This window comes from Artemia franciscana, chromosome 6 (assembly GCF_032884065.1).
Source record: "Artemia franciscana chromosome 6, ASM3288406v1, whole genome shotgun sequence".
Taxonomy (NCBI): domain Eukaryota; kingdom Metazoa; phylum Arthropoda; class Branchiopoda; order Anostraca; family Artemiidae; genus Artemia; species Artemia franciscana.
Window position 1 is genome coordinate 18,321,312 of NC_088868.1, and position 22,225 is coordinate 18,343,536.

The window sequence follows — 22,225 nt, forward strand, 5'->3', positions numbered from 1 at the left end:
ATTAAATAGCATAATTTTCCAGAAAGAACTCCTTTCGGGTTATCCTTCATATACGAAAACTCCATAGAACAACTGCTATTGGTGATGCGTAAAACCGTATTTTTTAATAACTTTTTAAAATGGCAACACCCTCACAGTTCAGTGGAAGACGTTAGTAGGGTAAAAACATTACCGGAGAAGCAAGGGTCATATAAGAAATTTTACTAGAATGCTGTTAAAAACCAGATATCGTAAGCTTATTGCTGAAATAGTTTGTTAAAACTAGAGACAATGTATTTGGAGTAAATAAAGTCTAGAATAAATATGAAAAAAGACAAATATAATTTTGACAGAGTATGCTTGACAGAGCAGTATGTTGGTTATTAATTCAACCATCAAAGACCTTTTTTTTATATGTCATGTCAATTAAGACACTACAAATTTGTTCAAAGATTTGCTGAAATTCTATTTATAATTTGTCTAAAATAATAATGACAAAACTCTACATGAAACAAGTTAGTTCCAATTTTTTTCAAGTGGAATTTTAAAATACACAAGGTAGATAGGACACCGAGGAGTCGGGCACTCAAACATGTCTCTATTGGGAATTGACCACTAGCCGTAAGAATTATTTTCTTAAATACTGTTGAACTGACTAAGTCTGATGTTTTCCGATTAGCAATCGAAATCATTTTTTTGTACCCAGGATAGTTCTATTGAATGGAATCATAATTCTAATAGAAAAGACACAGTAGAAAAAATGTGTACATCAGGAGAAGACTAGAACAGAACAAGATTATGTGAAGCAAAATAGTGACACACAAGAATGAAAATCTCCCCTGTTCATTTTGTGATTTCCACGCCGTCTACTTTTTAAGTAAATAAACCAATTGCAAATAAACAGAGCTTATCTGTTTACCCAATTTTTATTTTTTTTTTTTTTTTTTAATTTGGCAGCACAAATAATAGCTGTGTTAACGGTACAATGTAAATTTGAAAAGCATAAACAGCTGTAATAGGGCTGTGAAACTAGTTCCATGTGTGATCAAAGCCAATTTTTTTTCTCTTTTGTGCACAGGATGCTGTCATTCAAATAGAGCAATTAATAGTCGTACACAAAAGAAATTGAGCACATGTATAATTTAGATTTCACATTGGAAAGAACCGAAGGATTGACAACATAATGATAAAACACAAAAATAAAAAAAACACCGTGTCCTTATTATAATTTCCCTGACGTATATTTTTGAATTACTACTACTACTACTAATAACTCACTGCAGCACCAAGCCGCCTGAGGCCAACACAGCTAAGCACGCTACTCCTCCAACCTAATCTATTCAAGGCCTCCCTCTTTACGCCTTCCCAGGAAGTTCCCATTTCCTTTAAATCTTTATTTTTTACATCCTCCCATCCCAGACGAGGACGACCTGATTTCCGTGTTGCCCAGTTGGTTGGCTAAAAAGGACAATCTCTAGTAATAAACTAATGATTGATTATGTTCTTCAATTCATTGTACGACTTAAAAGATGCAAACCCTAGCTGCATTCTCTGACAAAGTAAAATTGAAAAGAAAATGGGAACAGGCCTCAAAGATTGGTTGTAAATGGATTGAGGATATTTTATTTTACTAATAAACCAATTTGAGGTTCCGCTCTTACAAGTTTACCATTTTATTTGAATGGGTTACTTTTCAGGCAACATCACTCGTGGAGATATTAGAAGTGTTGTGCCATTTGAGAACGAACTTTGGATTATTGAAGTAAATGGAAAAACTTTGAAAGAAGCCATTGAGCTTTCAGTAAAAGAGCCATCTGGCGCTTTTCTTCAAGTATCCGGTAAGCTGAAATACTTGTTTCTTTACATCTTAATTTATATTATTGGTAAGTGTCTAAAACTCTAGAGAAAACTTGTTTATTTTTGTTAGTACACCAAAGGTGTACACAAAATCCCAACAATAAGTTCACTGTCGAATATTGAGAACAATTTCTTTGGGTACCAGTTGGATTTGCAGAAAAAAAAAATCTGCATTAAAATGTTTCACATGTGCAGATGGTTGAAAAATCCGATTAAAGTGTGGATTGGTTCTCTTTCAATGAGGCAAAGTTTTTCAATGCCGACAACACGATTTTTATTTCGTCCAAAAAAGAGTATGTAATGTATTTTTTCTATGACTGTCGCCTGGTAGACTTCACTGCCACTACTATAATATTTACAACTGTGACTCATGGGTGACAGCTGCCGAGCAACACATGAAACTATATCTCAAGAATAATAAATGTATATGCTCCCATGTCACGTTTCCAAATGTGTTATGATTACTGTAGGTCATAGGTGTCACTTGCATTTCAATGTGTAATTGGAGAACTTCTGAAATAAGTTATGTCTTTACGAAGCCATTGTCAAACTCTGTACCTGCATTGTTTTTTGTTTTGTTACCCGAATCAATTCTAGAGATACGCTATTTTGACAATGTGCATGCGCATAGCATCTTTTGATTTAGTTCGAATTTCCCTTCAATATCGTAAATAAAGTAGCATGGTAGTAGTAGTGGTTATAGTTGCAGTAGTATTGGTAGCATGCAAATATTGCCTTTTTGATCATATCCCATATCATTTTCAGAATGTTCCAAATTAATAAACTAAGTTATTCCTGTGTTACATCCTTTTGAAAATCTGTATACACATAACGTGTTTTGATTTAGTTCAACACTCCCCTCTACTTTCTCTGAAAAGCTCACATGAATGCCCTATGTCTTCTTGGAAAGTAAAGTTCAAACATGCATAACTTTCTCAATAACATGTACTATACGTAAACAATGAACAAGCAGCCTAACTTACAGCCCTTGTCCTGGGGACCGTGGGGAGGATGACATCCCAAAAAACATAATTACTGGACTTTTTAACAAAGCTGAACAAAATAGATCTCTGAAAATTTCAATTGGATATGTTTTGAGGAATGATAGGCTTAGGGGAGGGGGCTGATTACCCTCCTTTCATTTTTGACTCTTAGAAAGGGCAGTAAAACTTTCCACTTCCAATCAAATGAGCTCCATCCGATTCAAAGTTTGTGCGACCACCCGTTCCATAAAAACCTTAAATGCCCCGAGGGATAACTTACAACCCTTGCCCATGGGCTCTAGGGGATTGTGTTCACCTTAAAGACATTGCTATACGATTTTCAGATTATTGGTAACAAAATCTCACAATTTTAGGCTATGTCACAATTTTACTTGAATGGGTTTCAGGAAAAGAGTATGTCTGAGGGGGGATAGTTACTCTCCATCATGTTTAAATCTTAAAAGGGAACTATAACCATAAATTTTCAATCAAATGAGTCTCTTCTAACTCCTCCACACCCCTTCCATAAAAACCATATTTATCCCTGGGATATAACTTACAACCCTTACCCCCAGACTCTTGGGGATTCTGTCAACCCCAAAGACCTTATTATATGATCTTTGGACTATTTTTGAGCAAATAATTATCTCAAAATTGCTATCAGAGGCATTTGTGGGAAATACGACGCGGGGGGGAGGTGGCTACCCTCTGATCTCTTTGACTCAAAAAAAGGGTACTGGAAGATCTAATTCTAGTGCCCTATTTGATTTCCAATCAAACGAGGCCTCTCCAGAGTTTTTAACGACCATGCTTTCCATGTAAATTTATATCCTCTCGTAGCATAACTAACAACCCTTGCGCTGAGGGTTGTCATCCTCAAAGACATAATTTCCAGAAACTACACTGAACAAAATGGGTATCTCAAAATTTTAATTTGATGTGTCTTGGAGAATTGATGGACGTGGGGGGAGGGGTTGTTGTCCTCCAATTCTTTCCGACTATTAAAAAGGGCACTAGCCCTTCCAATTTCCAATCGAATGTGCCTTTTTCAAATTTTCTGCAAGAACAAATGGCCATCTCAAAATTTCTACCAGATATATTTCGGGAAAATACGAGGTGTCTGGTGGGGGGGGGGTATCCACCCTTCGATCAGTTTGGATTTTTAAAAGGGTACTAGAACTTCTTATTAACAATCCAATAAGACCCTTCAAGAAGTTTGTGCGATCACCCTTTTTATATAAACCTTATATGCCCCCAGGGTAACTTACAACCTTCGCTCTGAAGGCAGTGGAAGGGTTGTCATCCTCAAAGACATAATTTCGGGACCTTTCAAGTACGTTAAACAAAATGGTCATCTCAAAATTTATTGGATTTGTTTGAGTAAATGGTGGTCATGGGAGAGGGGTTAGTTGCCCTTCGATCACTTTCGACTATTAAAAAGAGCACTAGCCCTTTCAATTTCCAATAGAATGGATTTTTTTTCGAAAGTTTCAACAACTCCTTCGATTCGAATTGCCCTGGTCTAAAACAAACAAAACAAAAACAAATTAATAATAATAAATAATACATTGTGCCTCCATAGCTCTTTACTTCGGCAGCGCTATTGCGCTGCCTATGATTAAACTTCTAAAAATGCCAGACAACAAAATTGAAAATTTGTAAAAGAAAATTGGAACTTCTGTGTTTCGAAATCAGGATTTAAAGTGTTACATCCTAAAAATTTGTATGACATGCGGAAATTTCACCTAGGTTTTCAAATATATAGCATGAAATTCCATCACTGTTCAAAATTACTTGATTTCTAAAGAATTTAGCTTCAAAGTTAGGACATTTTTACTTAGACAAAATGTAGAGCATTCACAAAATCAAAAATTCAAAATGTATATTCACAGAAGGAGTTTTATTTTTGGAAAAACAAAGTCCGCTAAACGTTTAAGAAGATCAAGATCTGTCTCTCCGCCGTAAAACAGCAATATTACCCTGTCTGAAAAAAAAATTACCTCGAGGAAACGAAAAAAAAATTGATGGAATATGACAATTTTGAAAATTATTTCTAAGTGAATGAGATCAATTTTATGAATAAGAAAGATAATTTCATCTTGCGTTCTTTTCGTAGTATTACTCGATTAAAGTGAAAAAAGGTCTCAAGTAAAACATTTTAGAAACAACTTTTTTATTTATTTTCCTTTTTCCAAAAACTACAGAAAATTTTACGAACTTCTTTATAACGATTCTGACCCGTTGTACGATTCCCATACCCCCAAAAAATTTTTAGTTAGCATCTCTTACCGCATCGGGGCTACAGGCCCCTCCAAAAAAGTAACGAAAGTAGTTGTGTTGCTCTGCGACGCAAATAGGCCCAACTATGATGATAAATACGGTTTGATTCGCAGAAGTTATTGTTGTCAGAAGAAGCAATTGAACTGGTGAAGCTACATTCGAAAACAAGGATAAGTTTTGTCATTGGCCTACCCACATGTCTTATGCAATTAATGTTGCCTAATCTGGTTTTGCAGTAAAATTTAGGTTTTTTCATTTTGAATAAAAAGCAACAGTTCAGGATTACTTTGTAACATATTTCTAAAGCCGATATTTGTCTCCAATAAATTTTAAAGTTAGATTTACCCTAAACACTACCAAAACACTACAAATTTTGTGGTGTTGAACAAAAACACCAAAAACACTGTTTGTCCACCAAAAAATTCGCTAAATGATTACATAATATTATGCTTTGAGAAAAATTTTAATTCCAGTTCTGTATTTAGCATAAACCATTGCATAAGAAAACTTCTCTGTGATACCATGATTTTGGTTTCAAAACTTCTAATTCTAAAACCTTTGAAACCTAATTTTATAACTACTGCACATAAACCTTGACTCTGAAAAATTCGGATAACATTTTAATATAGCAGAATCTGAGCTCTTCAGCAAAAGTTTAATGTTTATACTTCTGTAAATCAATTTGATCATTAGCCTAGTTTTTGCGAGTTGAAGTCTCTGGAGATTTCTTGATAGTGGCAGAAGCAGAAGTTTTAAGTAGGATAAGATGGAAAAACCTTCGTGTTATGCCTGCAACTGCTATTTTTAAAAGTTTACTGGCCATTAGCCAATTTATTTCCAGGTGTATTTGGATTGTCTCAAGGTCGAAACCAATTCGTGATTGCAATATACCTGAAAACTTTGAAGTATGTAAATTTAAAAGATAGAAATTTTTTTTGTCGCTCGGTCTTTACTACACAATGTTGTCACTCTTGGTCGGGACTTATACGGCTCCTATCTGAAATTGCACTGGTTAAGGTGGGCAAAGCGGACAAACTGGTTTTCGGGCACTTTTGCTCTTCCGTTTTCAAACTTTTATATATTACGTATTATTATCCTTTTCTTGGCTTTATTGTTAAAATTGAATAAAAAACAAGTTTTTTTAACTGAAAGTAAGGAGCGACATTAAAACTTAAAATGAACAGAAATTACTCCGTATATGAAAGGGGCTGTTCCCTCCTCAACGTCCCGCTCTTTACGCTAAAGTTTGACTCTTTCTCTCAATTCTACTTTATAAAACAGTAAATAACTTTAGCGTAAAGAGCGGGACGTTGAGGAGGGAACAGCCCCTTTCATACATGGAGTAATTTCTGTTCATTTTAAGTTTTAATGTCGCTCCTTACTTTCAGTTAAAAAAACTCGTTTTTTTTGTTTAATTTCTGAACGTTTTTGAATTAATGCATGTTTGATATTGGCTCTCCGCAAATGAATATTTAAAACGAAATTTGCGTATTAATTTCTTTTTTTGCTAAATGGCTTTCTCTTAGTTTTGATTAGACGATTTTGAGAAAAAGGATGGGGGAGGAGTCCTAGTTGCCCTTCAATTTTTCGGTTACTTAAAAAGGCAACTATAATTTTTAATTTTTAACGAACGTTTTTATTAGTAACAAATATATGGAACTTACAAATTAACTCACGTAACGAATTTCTATGTTCGTATATTTTTATTATGTATATGAGGGGGTTCGCCCCCTCGTTAATACCTCGCTCTTTACACTAAAGCTTTAATTTTGTCCCAATTCTTTAATATTGACCCCCTGAATCACAAAGGCTGTAGAATAAATAGTTGAAATTACTAAAAATACTTTAGCGTAAAGAGCAAGGTATTTAGGAAGAGATTTTGTTCGTTTTAAGTTTTAATGCTGGTACTTACTTTCAGTGGAAAAAACTTTTTCAAATTTATTTTTTCATTATTTAAAAAAAAATAATACTAGAAAATCCTGCGGCCCCTTCATGGAATTTCTCTTCTCCCGTGACAAATTCCTCTAAGGGAAGATCCTCCTACGTAGGCCCCTCCCCCAACCAAAAAATCCCCCTGAAAAGGTCTGTACACTTCCGAATAACCATTACTGTATGTAAACGCTGGTCAAAGTTTGTAACTTGCAGCCCCTCCCCCAAAGACTGTGGGGGAGTACGTCAGCCCATCACCCCTGGAAAAAACAACAGCAAAAAACAAGCAAACAAATAAACACGCACCCGTGATCGGTCTTCTGGCAAAAAATGCTAAGTTCCACATTTTTGTAGATAGGAGCTTGAAACTTCTACATAAGAATTCTCTGATACGCTGAATGCGATGGTGTGATTTTTGTTCATATCCTGTGACTTTTAGAGGGTGTTTTCCCCTATTTTCAAAAAACAAGGCAAATTTTCTCAGGCTCGTAACTATTGATGAGTAAGACTAAATTTGATAAAACTTATATATTTAAAATCAGCAAAAAAATCCGATTCTTTTGATATGTCTATTAGTATCGAAATTAGTATCCGTTTTTTAGAGTTTCGTTTACTATTGAGCCGAGTTTCTCCCTGCTCATTTTTTCCCTGATTTTTTTTTTTGCATTACTTAATTTTATTACTTGAGTTATATTTATTTTTTTTTTAGTCTTTTTGTGGCAAATACTAATCCAGCTAGTCCGTCTTGTTATCATTTTTTTTCCAAGATGTAGCTTACCTATTCTTATTTTGTCTTCAGCCTCAATTTTTTCTCTTTGTTTTTTCTTTATCGTCTTTTACTGCTCAAGTTGTTCTTGTTCTAACTTGGATAAAGAATTATTTGCCAGTATTATGACCCCGGGCCACCCGATGTTGCAATAACTATGTAATATTTTCTATTTCGTAGATAGAAATGATTTTAATATGCTGGTCTTATTATAATGACTAATAGTGTCTTATTTTGAGAATAATCAAAGTTTTTGAAGCTCTTATTTTTAACTATTGACTGATATGAGAGAAATTATGGCGAATACTTCAAATTCCTATGCCAATCCATTTCTAAAATAATGCATGTTTAACAAACGTTTGATATTATAATGTTCGATATTTTGTTGGTTTTTTGTTCTTACGTATTTTATTCAGTTATATTATTAAGCCTATTTTAAATCAGTGCTTTCTTTCGTTTGTTGAAGTATTTCTTCGTTTTTGTAATATCATCAAAGTATTTTATATACTCCTCGATTTTGAGGAGAATAAATAAATATATAACTGTACGTATTTTGACTGCTAGCTAAGCCATTAGAGTAGGCTTATGTACATTATTATATAACAAGGCTCTTAGTGCCAGCATAAGAAAATATGTTGGTAGTCTTGGCAATCGTCTTTCCTTAATTTGTTTTCTGTTGCAAAAATCTTCTGAGTCTACGTTTCTTCGTAAGGCAAAAAACCGAAAATGGCTGCATAGTACGCAAATTTGGGCAATTGTAGCACTTTAGGAACTGACCGTGGTGGCAACCTTGATACTAACCCTTCAAAGTCAGTTATAACTGTTTTTTCTTTCAGGTTTGCAACTTTTCATTGACAAGAACCTACCACCCGGTGCTCGTACTGTTCAAATGTATGCAAGATGTCAGAAATGTCGTGTTCCTGCCTACGAGCCAGTTGAAGACAACAAAAATTATAGAATTGCGATCTTCGACTTTCTTGCTGAAGGAGGAGATGGGTATTACATGTTCAAGAATAAGACAGTGGAAATGTTAGGTAATTGAGGACTTTTATTTCATCTAATCATGAACAATCTCTAGGAGCATGGGGATTCTTGAAATATTGTATCCCAAAATAGTAATTGTTATTTCATTAAGAAATAACTAAACGTTTTAAGCCACTTTCATTTCCTAATCTCTTTCTTATCACACTCATTAATTCTAATTTCAAATTAATCAGAGAAAAAGCTATTATAGACCCAATCTGGCATGTAGGGTTAGTAGTCAAAGCTCACAAAATCCATGGATTACATGATCTCTAAATTACGTCTCAAATCCATTTATCTAGCCATAACAGAAAGACTGGACTTTTTTTTTATTATTGGCCAATAGTTTTTTTAATTCCTAATGTCATAGCAAAAAAGTGTAAATGATTGATTTTGTATAGTATATCCGAACTTGTCGTTTTACATGACAACATTCGGTAGGTGGATAGAGCTGAATCTCAGCTATAGAATGATAATAAAATTGAATTTTTCTTGGAGAATTATCTAAACTTGCTTTTTTTAAAAACAGTCCTTTTTCGAAAACACAAGAAAGGACTGTCAGGTCCCAACTAAACCAACTTAAAAAGGTTCAAGATCTCTTGTCACTGTACCGGTACTTAGAAATGCTCTAGGTGTGCTGAACATAACGATTCTACTCAAACCAACCCTTGTAGTTCATTGTAAATCGGGTGTGCTCTCTGTCCCCCTGGTAAATGGAATCATTCCAGTTTTAGCCTTTCGTGTCCTGTATTTGTGGAAAGCCATCGCTAACGCCAACACCCCTTTCACCAGATGACGAAAGAAATTTCTTGAACTATTTTTGGACACAATACTGTGAAGCTGAAATATCTACAGGACATGAGATGTATTGAGGAATATTTGTTCATTGCAGAAAACTTTGGTCTTTATGAATGTTTCATAATTTAATCTGTGTTAATTCACGAGGCTATTCGTCGGAGTGGCTAGGGCACAACCAGTGGCGGAACTGCTATTTGGAACTATCTCTTGCCTAATTGCTCAACGGGCTGGCAAAATTAAACCGAACTTGGTCAACGACAACAAGTACTGTTTCAGACTCTCGGGTTCGATCTGACCTCGGTGAAGAGAGAGTTACTTATTTGTCATCCAGATCCGTGAAAAGGATTATGGTATCCAAATTCAATATGGAAGAGATGAGAAGCTTGGGTTTTAGCTGCCCCTTTAGCAGATTTGATTCCTGTCCCCTAATTTTTAGAGTATTTACAACTAGGAGCAAGTCCCAAATCAGCTTTAAGATTTTTTTTCGATTTTCTTTTGTGACGTTGCATCTTCACATCGGTAATAATAAAGACCATTAAGACCATTAAAGACAATAAAGACCATTAAACTAAAGACCATTTAAGAAATGTTCTATTACCAAGAGAAATGGTCCAGAACTTCTGCATAGATAATCAAGATAGAAACTCTTCGGATCAGATCCATTCATAACGAGATACAGTAAAACAAGATTTAGCTAGCGCTGATTTGAGAACCAGTTGAAGCCAAACCCATTCACAATAGATATTTAACTAGATTCCAGAACTGGATCGAGTCAAAACTGAAGGTCAATCAAATTGAACATAGGCCGAGCCAATCAGAATTATTCATATAATTTTTGATTAGCCACTACACGAACCTTGTACAGATAGACGATAAACTGCAAGCAAAAAATAAATAATAAATATCACAATTTGATTTTGGTGAGAAAATTATGCGAAAGCGTCTGCATCCAAATTCAAGCAAATAGAAGAAGATGAATGATAAATAGAAAAGTAGAGTAAAAAATAAATAAAATATTGGGAGGAGCTTGATGGAGCTCAAGATCATTTGTACAACAAGAGAAACAAGGACTATATGAGATCTGAGATACAGACAAATACACAAGATACATAGGGAATTAGTTGATTTCAGCGTTTAAATTATTCATTGCTAATGGTAAAATCCGATCATTATCATCAGCTGATTTTGAAGCAGACTGAATTGTGGAACTAGTAAAATTTCGTTGTAAGTAGATCTAAAGAGACTGAGTTCCCTAAAAGTAGTTTTCGGTGCATCGATTCCATCGCTACTTCATGCACATCAAACATAATTTCCCATCTCTTCCGATATATCCTTACAGTCTGACTTCCTCAACACAGGAATTACTTACTAGTTTTGCTTCCATGCAAATATCCCAAAATTTTCTAGGTGTTGCATGCTGCAATAGATCATGGGACTGGACGTCTAGTTCAATCTTTGCCGTTTTTTATTGTATCACTAAAATCTTATATAGGTTCTAAGACTGCACTGGCAACACATTACGTATGAAAACAAAAAATGAACAAATAAAGAAAACAAAACGAAGAAGCAGTAACAAGGAGAATTTTCAGCCAGTAAATATCTTGCCGAAAATTAATTCAAAAGTTTATCCGCTGGCCAAAAATTCATCTTTATTTAATTTTTTTTTCTTTATTTTTTCGTCTTTTTTCCTAAAACTTTTTAAAAAATGACGGGCAAAATCTAAATCCACTGAGAGGTAAAGTTTAGCTTACAATGTTAGCGTCATCCTTTTCTCTTTGTTAAGAAATTAAATATAAAAAAAAACTAGTTTTTTAACTGAAAGTAAGGAGCGACATTAAAACTTAAAACGAACAGAAATTACTCCGTATATGAAATGGGTTGTCCCCTCCGCAATCCCTCGCTCTTTACGCTAAAGTTTTTAATTGTTTTAAAAAGTAGAATTGTGGCAGAGTCAAACTTTAGCATAAAGAGCGAGGGATTGCGGAGGGGACAACCCATTTCATATACGGAGTAATTTCTGTTCGTTTTAAGTTTTAATGTCGCTCCTTACTTTCAGTTAAAAAACTAGTTTTTTTTTATTTAATTTCTGAACGTTTTTGAATTAATACATGTTTGATTTTGGGTCTCCGCACATAAATTATTAAAATGAAATGTGAATATTAATTCTTTTTTTGGCTAAATGACTTTCTCTTAGTTTTGATCAGACGATTTTGAGAAATAAGGGGCGGGGAAGGAGGCCTAGTTGCCCTCCAATTTTTCGGTTACTTAAAAAGGCAACTAGAACTTTTAATTTTTAACGAACGTTTTTATTAGTAAAAAATATACGTAACTTAAGAATTAACTTACGTAACACTTTTATATTTTTATTATGTATACAAGGGGGTTTGTACCCTCGTTAATACCTCGCTCTTTACACTAAATCGTAAGTTTTGTCCCAATTCTTTAAGAATGACCCCTGAATTAGAAAGGCCGTAGAATAAATAGTTGAAATTACTAAAAATACTTTAGCATAAAGAGCGAGGTATTTATCTCCTCCTAAATACCTCGCTCTTTATGCTAAAGTATTTTAGAACCCCTCATATGCGTAATAATCTCTGTTCGTTTTATGTTTTAATGCTAGTCCTTACTTTCAATTGAAAAAACGTTTTCATGTTTATTTTTTCATTGTTTTTTTATAGTAATGTTCGAAAATCCTGCGCCCTTTTCATTGAATTTTTCTTCCCCCATGACATATTCCTCCAAGGAAAGATCCTCCCACGTAGCCCCTTCCCCTCAGCCCCACCCCCCAAACCAAAAAAATTGCTCTGAAAACGTCTGTACACTTCCCAATAACCATTACTGTATGTAAACACTGGTCAAAGTTTGTAACTTGCAGCCCCTCCCCCAGGGATTATGGGGGAGTAAGTCATTCCTAAGGACATAGTTATTATGGTTTTCGACTATGCGGAACAAAATGGCTATTTCAAAATTTTAATCCGTTGACTTTGGGAAAAAAAAATGAGCGTGGGAGGGGGCCTAGGTGCCCTCCAATTTTTTGTTCACTTAAAAAGGTACTAGAACTTTTCATTTCCGTTAGAATGAGCCCTCTTGCGATATTCTAGGACCACTTGGTCGATACGATGACCCCTGGGAAAAAAAACAACAAAAAAACAAATAAACACGCACCCGTGATTTGTCTTCCGGCAAAAAATACGAAATTCCACATTTTTGTATATAGGAGCTTGAAAATTTTGCTATAGGGTTCTCTGATACACCGAATGCGATGGTGTGATTTTCGTTAAGATTCTATGACTTTTAGGGGTGTTTCCGCCTATTTTCCAAAATAAGGTAAATTTTCTCAAGCTCGTAACTTTTGATGACAAAGACTAAATTTGCTGAAACTTATATATTTAGAATCAGCATGAAAATTCGATTCTTTTGATGTATCTTTTAGCATCGAAATTCCGTGTTTTAGAGTTTCGTTTACTATTGAGCCGGGTCGCTCCTTACTACAGTTCGTTACCACGAACTGTTTGAAATAATTACAAACTGTTTTGTAGAATACAATAAAAAAGGTAAATTAAACAGGACAAATTAATGAATTAATCACACCTGACAAATGAATTTTTTTGACAAGGAAGCATTAACAAGTTTCTTTAATTACTTTTAACGTACATCATATCATACCCAAAACCAATGGTGTACACGACATTTTCCATGTCCACAAACAAGAACAGTGTATAGCTAGATAATGTGGCTTCAATTCGATACAAGTACAAAAATTGTGTTTGGTAGTTTAAACCAAGGGGTACTAATATTTTTTTCTTCTCCCAACCTTAGCAGGTCGAAACTCAACCAGCACATAGAAATCGACTAAAGAAATATTCCACAACTTCTGAACTATGTTTCAAAAAGTGACACGATACACCGTTTTGTTTTAGGCATGAAAGTATGCAAGCTGGGCAATAAAATACTCATTTTTATAGCTTTCTGTAAATCCCATATCCATGTAAACTCGATATAAGCCCGAGCGTTTCTCTAATGTAGCTTATTTTTAGGCGTTAAAGACTACGACGTGGTTGAGGGTTACATTTCAAAAATTTCACCAGTTAATATTGGTGTCGAGGGTCGCATTCGTTTCATCGACTCTGATCGAAGTTCAAGTCAAAGCCTACTGCCAATATCGTTGATTCTAGTCTTCTCTACTGCTTTTTGTCTTTTTATTTGAGTTTTATGTTATGGCAAATAAACTTACATGTTTTTACTGAAATGAATTTCTCCGTTATTACGAGTTATAGAAGAGGATTAATGCCAACAAACCCAACAGAAGTTCAAAAGTTCAAGATAAAAAAAAGAATAATGATCCTCTAAAGCCATTGCTGGCGCATAGGGAGTCAAATCAACGTTTCAGTTGCTGAGTTGTTTTTAAGGGGACAAGTTCAAGTTCATTTATTTATTAATCGCACATACATATATATAAATGACATAGGCCTATGGGGAGACAAGCTCGAAAAACTAGGCCTAGCTTGTCGCCAGCCTTAATGCGACGGGGATCAAACACCGGGCCCCGTATGGTGAAGCAGACCATCAATCCACTGTGCTACAACAGGGTAAATAAGTTAGAAGACAACCGGATTCGAACAGATGACTTGTCGATCTACAGTCGAATACTCTATAACTGAGGTATCTCCCCTTAGAAGTTCAAGAACGGGAGAGTAGTTATTAAGATGCTTTATTTTCACTTTATGTTAAGTAAACGAACACTCCTAAATGCACCATGGGACATAGAACAAGAGCAACCAGGCAGTTTTCTTATACTTCTGAGCAGCCCTCGTGAAAAGGTAAGGACAAAAGGGTGAAGAATACGGCACTGCGATCTTACAGGCGGTGCTGCCTCCGTTTTACGGCCTTTCAGTCAGGAAGTAAAGGGGGAGGGGGGCAATCACCCTTTGATTTCTTACACCCTTCCTATTTACCTTCCCTAGATTTCTTCAGTTACCATTTAGAGCTGGTCCGACTCTGGCTGAGCTTAAAGAGTCACGCCACAAACCGCCGTTCAAAACCAAATAACCAGCGAGACCAGGACTCGAACTCCTGTCCTCATGGATAAAGGCTTCAACTCTGTCATGAAAGCATCAATAAATACCTACTACTCCCACCAAATTTTGGCTCGAATACCAGTGGGTTAGATCTATGACCCCATCAATAAGAAGTTTTCTAGGAGGCGGGTTAAAAACATGAAAATGGACATTTTTGGGCCCAAAGACGCGTGGCTTGGCCATAACGATCGAGTACTCTTTTTTTAATTCGCTAGGTGGTTACAGATACTTAACCAATGCCTGGCTTTATGGATTTTTTTTTTGCATATTAAGTAAAAGAATAATAGGTGCTAGATGGTCCTAATAATAGGACCATCTATCTGGTCCCCATCCTCCAAAGTATCATCTTCTGTCAGAACTAAGCTTTACACCCACTTTTGAGGGTATTACAAGTAGGGCAATGATGTTCTGAGAGGGAGGGGGGCGTTCTACCCCTTCCCACTTTTATCTACGCTCAAGAGAAATGGAGAAGGGTAACACCCTTCAAGGGTGTCAGCACCTTTTAATACCAAATGTACATCCAAGAATGCAATTAGTATTTCGCATTAAAAGAGAAGAAAACAAAGGAAACTATAGCCCCTTTCTTAAACCCGGTCATTTGAATACTATTTCAGTTTCACACTTTAAACTATGAACTGACTATGAACATAAACTATGATCTTTAAACTGAATTACCCCTCTACTGTACTAGGATAGTATAAAATATAAAGGGGAGTCTCAAAATATTCAAAGTGACAATTACTGTTATAATCACTTTTTATTATATCTGAAATTAACTCTCTTTTCATTTTCTTTTTTTGTAGGATGACGACAATAGCTTTCTAATACTTTTTGCATAATTCTAAAAAAAATGAATGAATCACAGTAAAAAGGTGTCTATCAAGATCCTGACGAATCATACCAAGTAAAAGGCAAATATAAACGACTGTACTTTTAATTCTCTTACTTTATATGTCCACTAATAACAATCTAACTAACCGCGGGTAAAAATCTCAAAAACAGAAAAAAAAATCTTCAAAAAATGCTTTACAAATTCAAAGTATTTTGGCAAATATTTACAGCTGGACATCCGTTCAACAATGAAACTCCTGAAAAAATAAAACTGTATAGTCACACTTTCCAGGTAAAAAAAAAAAGACAAGAAAGATAAATCTTTAAGGCCCTCTAGCCAGGTTTGGGGACTTCTAGTCCCTAAAAGTCCTTCTCCTTGGGATACAAAAAAGAGGGATTGCTGAGGATGATATATGTTAATACTTATAAAATATTCCAACAAAGTTCCTTAAAATGGTCACACATTATATAGTCACACTTTCCAGGTAAAAGAAAAAGAAGACGAGAAAGAGCCAGGTTTAGAGACTTTTAGTCCCTTAAAGTCCTTCTCCTTGGGATGCAAAAAAAAAGGATTGCTGAGGATGATATATGAAAATACTTGTAAAATATTCCAACAAAGTTCCTTAAAATGGTCACACTTTATACAGTCACACTTTCCAGGTAAAAAAAAAGAAGACAAGAAAGAGCCAGGTTTAGAGACTTTTAGTCCCTAAAAGTCCTTCTCCTTGGGACACAAAAAAAGATTGCTGAGGATGATATATGAAAATCCTTATAAATATTCCAACAAAGTTCCTTAAAATGGTAACATTTTATATAGTCACACTTTCCAGGTAAAAAAAAAGAAGACGAGAAAGAGCCAGGTTTAGAGACTTTTAGTCCCTAAAAGTCCTTCTCCTTGGGATGCAAAAAAAGGATTGCTGAGGATAATATATGAAAATACTTATAAAATATTCCAACAAAGTTCCTTAAAATGGTCAGACTTTATACAGTCACACTTTCCAGGTAAAAAAAAAGAAGACGAGAAAGAGCCAGGTTTAGAGACTTTTAGTCCCTAAAAGTCCTTCTCCTTGGGACGCAAAAAAAGGATTGCTGAGGATGATATATGAAAATACTTATAAATATTCCAACAAAGTTCCTTAAAATGGTCACATTTTATATAGTCACACTTTCCAGGTAAAAAAAAAGAAGACGAGAAAGAGCCAGGTTTAGAGACTTTTAGTCCCTAAAAGTCCTTCTCCTTGGGATGCAAAAAAAAGGATTGCTGAGGATGATATATGAAAATACTTATAAAATATTCCAACAAAGTTCCTTAAAATGGTCACACTTTATATAGTCACACTTTCCAGGTAAAAAAAAAAAGAAGACGAGAAAGAGCCAGGTTTAGAGACTTTTAGTCCCTAAAAGTCCTTCTTCTTGGGATGTAAAAAAAAAGGATTGCTGAGGATGATATATGAAAATACTTATAAATATTCCAACTAAGTTCCTTAAAATGGTACATGTATATAATAGTGTTTAAAGACAGATCTTACAGCCTGTTTTAAAGAGGTCACCAGGTCACATTATGATATCCAAAGAAGGGCGAACATTCAAAATGGTGGCGTAAGCTTGTTCCGCTGTTTGTGGCTTTTCATGTTATTTTACCTTAAAAATGTTGAAGATTTGGTCAATATATTACGTTGAAAGACAGTCTGCCTTCCCTGTGGCATCAGTTCACAAAAAATTAGAAGGAGAAGGGCATTTTTCAATGTCTATGAGGGGAGGGGGAGATTAGTTGTTTTTTAATTCTTTCGACGAAAATAACAAAGAAGACATTTCAATAAAAAATGCCCCAAAAAGCTACAATTCAAAATCTAGAGTGAGGCACAACACCCCTAACAGTTGAAGCCACTATGCCTTCCTCAGCTCAAAAGTCGGATGCCGATAAATGTTTGGCTGCCCTATTATAAGAATACTGCATATAAATTAGATATTACCATTATTTTATTCTAATTTTAATTTAATGGGCAAAAAGGGGAATCCCTTGGGAATCTCTAGAACTTTTTTTTCAAAGTAATTTCTAATAAGTCAGTGCGGTACAATTAACAACTAAGATTATTTAATTATTAATATCTTAATACCAAAACAATACAGTCCATTGACGTACATCTATTACGCATAGCAAGGCAGGGCACTTACGAAACTTTTGTGCATGTCTCGTCTTATACGATTTTATCCACTTGTGTCCATTTATGTATGCATGTTAGGTAAGGTACGGTAAAAGATTCTTACGAGCATAACGAGCCGTAAATCAACAAACGATATATCAATATATCATTGGTCAAAACTAAGTTGTTTTGTGCTAGGGTTTATAGAACTCGTAACTGTTACGAGTTTTTACTTAATTGAGTTATAACTTGAGTATTGCTAAAGAGCACAACACGGCTAATAATTATTTAAACAATTTGAAGTAAAAATTTAAAATAACTAAATTTCAAATGATTTCCTCATTTCCATTTTGAAACTTCTCTTCGGTACATCTAGTTCAGCTTCAGTTTAAATTTGAAAACTTTTAGTCCTATTTATATGATTTTACGATACGCATGCACATATTTGGAAACCTTTTCATCAAAAAACCTTTTCACTCTCCTTTTTTTGAATTATCTTCGGCAGCTGAAAATAAACGAAAATAAGAAAAGAAATCCAAAGAAGAGAAAAAATCGATTTTTTGTTGTTGTCTATTAACATGTAAATAAATATTTTAGCATTTACAGATTTTATAAGCGTAAAAGAGCTATTACCTCTTCAGCTTGCAATTGGCATAGAAAATAGTAACATCTAACTTGAGCTAGCATTTTTACGGATAGGGTGGGAGACCCCTCGTTTACTCCCATATGGATTTTTCTTTATTTACATTTGTCATTATATTTCAACGTGACTAATCAACTAAATTTTAGGCACCGGAATGCTGCCACGCTCAGCCTAAAATCATGTTAATTTGTAGTGTTTTTTTAAAACTTCTTTAAAAAAATGTCTTCCAAAATAGTTGTGTACACAAGCAAGGGTTTTCTTGGGCCTCAAAGACCCCCCCCCCCCAAAAAAAAAGTTCCGAAAAACCAGAGATTCCCAAAAACCCCGAAATTAAAACAAAAAAAACAACAACAAAAAAACAATAACTTGAGAAGCGTAAAAGATACAGAAAGTATAGTCCTTATTCGCCGAATAAAGTGAGTTAAAGAGGGTGCATAGTAAACATCAGTTTAACACAAATTTCCCACCACACCTTTTGGATTGCTATGAAAGAAATTATTAAACAAATAAAAACGTATGTTATGCTACAGTGATAGAGGTCTCCATAAAAAAAAAAAAAGCATTCAAACCAAATAGGATCTAGAAATATTTTTAAAACTTATTAGCGAGGACAAGCCTACAATATTACTTATTGAAAAAGTCGTCATTTCTTTGGAGAATGATTGAAATTACCGACAAGTACAAAATTTGTATGAATTATGTAGAAAACGATGCTAACCCCCAAAATGACGATTACCCGAGACTATTTATTTGTTGGGGTGGGGGGGAGAAATTGTCTTATTGGCTAACCATGGCAGTGCACACTAGACAGGGGCATTTGTGGACACGTCCATGTCTGTTTTATCCTTTTTTCCGGTACTTCACTCTCTATGAGTACTTTTAAAAATAAAACTTACGTGATTACGTTTTAAAAGTCATTACACTCATGAATCTTGCTCCAGTAGCCCTTTCACAGATAAAAAGGCTGCGATCCCATTGCCAGATTGGATCATAAGATTTCCAAGTTCGCACCCATGAGCCAAAGCTTCCTCTAGTGGAGGTCTTCCGGGCATTCTATAGTTTTCTGAAAGTAAATTAAATTTAGCTTATTTTGTCCTTATCACACGATAAAGGACATAATATATATACAATACAGCAAAATAACTTAATATAATAATAATATAACAAAGCCGCCTGAGCAAAAGGAGTTCAAAGCTATATTAGTTTCTTGGCTACATTTACCTTAAGGGCTACCAATCCTCAAGAGTATGAAGCTTCCATGCAATTAAGATCTGAGAAAAAATAAAAACGGCTTAACCCCCCCCCCCCCACAGTCCTCAAGAGAAACTTAAGCTTTATTAATACTAAAAAAACTTGAAGTTTAAAAACTTTAGAGTTTTCAGTTTACAAACAAAGAAGACAAAATAATAAGTTAGCAATATAAGTTAGCAATAATACAAAGTGCACAAAATTTAAATAAATTCTATTCCTGGCAAGCAATCATCGAAATATATATTTATCGAGCTATAAATAATAACATTATTAGCAAATTTTTTTATAATCTTCATCTTTCGGAAGTAGCACCGTCAGCAATCGTAAATTCCTTGTTCAGTTCAGTGGTTACCTGGGGGGAAAGGGTAAAACGGGACCGAAACCTCCTCCCTTGGAATTTCTGAGTTACAAAAGTGTTCTAAATTGTACTGAAAATTAGAGTATTTTTCCATCTTTAGCCGCATTTTTTTATATCTACTTCTATATTCGAAATGAAACTTGTTAAAAATAACAAAGTTACAACTTTTAAACACGTTCTTAGGTAATTTTTATGACAATTTTTTCTTCTTCTTATTCGCTCGACAAGGAAAAGTCCAAAACAAACGTCAAATCGTGGTAGATATAGAGCACTAACTGGTAAAATCACAACCTGGAACAGGAACGAAGCACAATTCAGACTTGATAGTCTATAAAAAATTAAACAAATAGCTAGTAATATTTAACTCTTTAATACAATTTTTCTTATTTTATTTGAAACATATGAACTGCTAGTTCATAGTATGTTTCGTTACCCTTGCATCTGTTTTACTCCTGTAGCTTTTTGTTAAAAGAATATTGTTCTGCTTTCATCTTACCCAAGGTTCGCACATAAATATTTATACTGGGCAATACTAAGTTGTCACGGCAATTTAGTTGCAAACATTAAGCAATTTAATTATCAAGCAAGTATCAAAAGTGACAATTCAGCTTTTATCAGGCACCTAGGCAGTTTCTTCTACTTTTTTCTTCTAAATATTAGGCAGTCATATAAACCCTGCCTTAGAATCTTCAACCCTGTCTTATCATAGTGGATTGATACTCCGCTTGGCAATACGGGGCCTAGCGATTTATCCAGCAATGTTGGGCCACAGGTTTCATATTTGTCCCGTAAAAAGACCCAGCAGCTGAAACTCTGATTTAAAGCACTATGCACCAGCAATGGAGTATAATTATCCTTTATATATGGAGTATTTATTACCCTTAGAATATTCAAAATGACAGCAAGAACCGCAGAAAAAAAAATACCATCAAGGGCAAAACATAGGATAAGGGAAAAATATCGACATAATCGCTCTCAAAAGCCTCTTAAAATATACCTCTAAAAATATAACCGCAACGAAATCGCTTGTTGATACAATTGAGGAGCATTTTCCATTGCTACAAACTCTTTTCTGTGTGGGTACAGGGAAAGACAAGCAGATTAAATTTAGCTTACAAATAAAATATCAGTTCGTTAGAAAAACCAAACCAGCCCTCAAACAAACAAGTAGGGAATGTAGTATCTACTCGATTTACGCTCATGCTGAACATTCAAAAAAAAAAAAAAAAAAAAAAAAAAAAAAAAAAAAAACAGCGTATCTGCTTACCAACAATTGCCGAATTCAGAATATCACCCAGGATTTCTCTCTGAGATTGCTCCAACTGCCAGCCAACTGCTTTACTTGACCAAGGGTCGACATATGCGATCAAACTGAAGGCATTCTGAAAAACGAAAATATCTTATTTTTACGCTACATTATCGAGCAAAACAATCCTAATAGTAAAACAATCTAAATCAAAGCTTCGATGCAGAGGACTCTTGAAGTGTTACAGCAACAGTGACCCATGGGTCACCGTTGCAGAGCAACACAAGTGAAAATATCTATTGGATTGTACTCGAATTTTTCATAAGAAAGAAAAGTTTTTTCCTAAGAAAAGAAATTTTTCCTAGCAGCAAATTTCTACATACTATGTTTCAGATTCTTTGGACCACTCTTCGAAGGGGCCGATTGATTGACTGAATGTAGCCGTTTGATCGTTTAAGGTTCGACCGACCAAATACCTGCGATCATAACTGCAGATGTTAACCTAGTTTTTCTTTAAATGAATCCCACCAGTAAATCTAGCAATTAGGCAGATAAAGAGATTTTTGTCAGCCTGATGGCCAAAATCAAATGCAGACCATATAAAGCCACCGATATGAGCCTAAATCTTACTTCCTACCAAGTTTAATAGGGATTTCATTTTTCTTCTGACAACGTTCCCTAGAAACAAATTAGAGACCCGCTTAAACCTCCACCACTAAGGTCAACCTTATTCTGAAGCCTGAAAAGGAATAACTAGGACAAAAACAGTTACTTCTGACAAAGTTTGGTTGAACCCAATACAGTTGTTCAATATTTTCGTAAACACTCCTCAATAGCCAATGTCCAGATAACAGCTAATGATACTACGTGTTATCCATCATCGGGTTGTTATCCCCTCCTCCCAAAGAGGTCGATCATATTCAGGCCTCAAAAAGCTTCTCATTCCCAGTAAATTTTCGCAAAGTTCGACCAACTCGTTCTAGTAGGTATCCCGAAAACAAGATTTTACAAGCCCTTAGCACCCGCAGAGGTAGAGAAGGTTCTGCAACAGGAAGAAGT

The 22,225-nt window shown here is 34.9% G+C and overlaps 2 protein-coding genes across 5 annotated transcripts in view; one reads left to right on the forward strand and one right to left on the reverse strand.

Moving 5' to 3' along the window:
• Positions 1–13,864, forward strand: part of LOC136028136 (snake venom 5'-nucleotidase-like) — a 53,425-nt gene extending 39,561 nt beyond the window's left edge. For all 4 annotated transcript variants that reach the window (XM_065705790.1, XM_065705789.1, XM_065705792.1 and 1 more), the window contains 3 exons: positions 1,677–1,817; positions 8,631–8,828; positions 13,653–13,864. In XM_065705790.1, the coding sequence (XP_065561862.1) occupies positions 1,677–1,817; positions 8,631–8,828; positions 13,653–13,822 (509 nt within the window). In that variant the 3' untranslated portion in view covers positions 13,823–13,864. The remainder of the gene's footprint in view (positions 1–1,676; positions 1,818–8,630; positions 8,829–13,652) is intronic.
• Positions 13,865–15,609: 1,745 nt separating this feature from the next.
• LOC136028137 (ran-binding protein 9-like) overlaps positions 15,610–22,225 on the reverse strand; it is a 66,603-nt gene continuing 59,987 nt past the window's right edge. The window contains exons 9-11 of the mRNA XM_065705794.1: positions 21,188–21,302; positions 19,208–19,374; positions 15,610–15,781 (exon numbers count right to left, since the gene is read on the reverse strand). Of these exons, the coding sequence (XP_065561866.1) occupies positions 19,235–19,374; positions 21,188–21,302 (255 nt within the window). The 3' untranslated portion in view covers positions 15,610–15,781; positions 19,208–19,234. The remainder of the gene's footprint in view (positions 15,782–19,207; positions 19,375–21,187; positions 21,303–22,225) is intronic.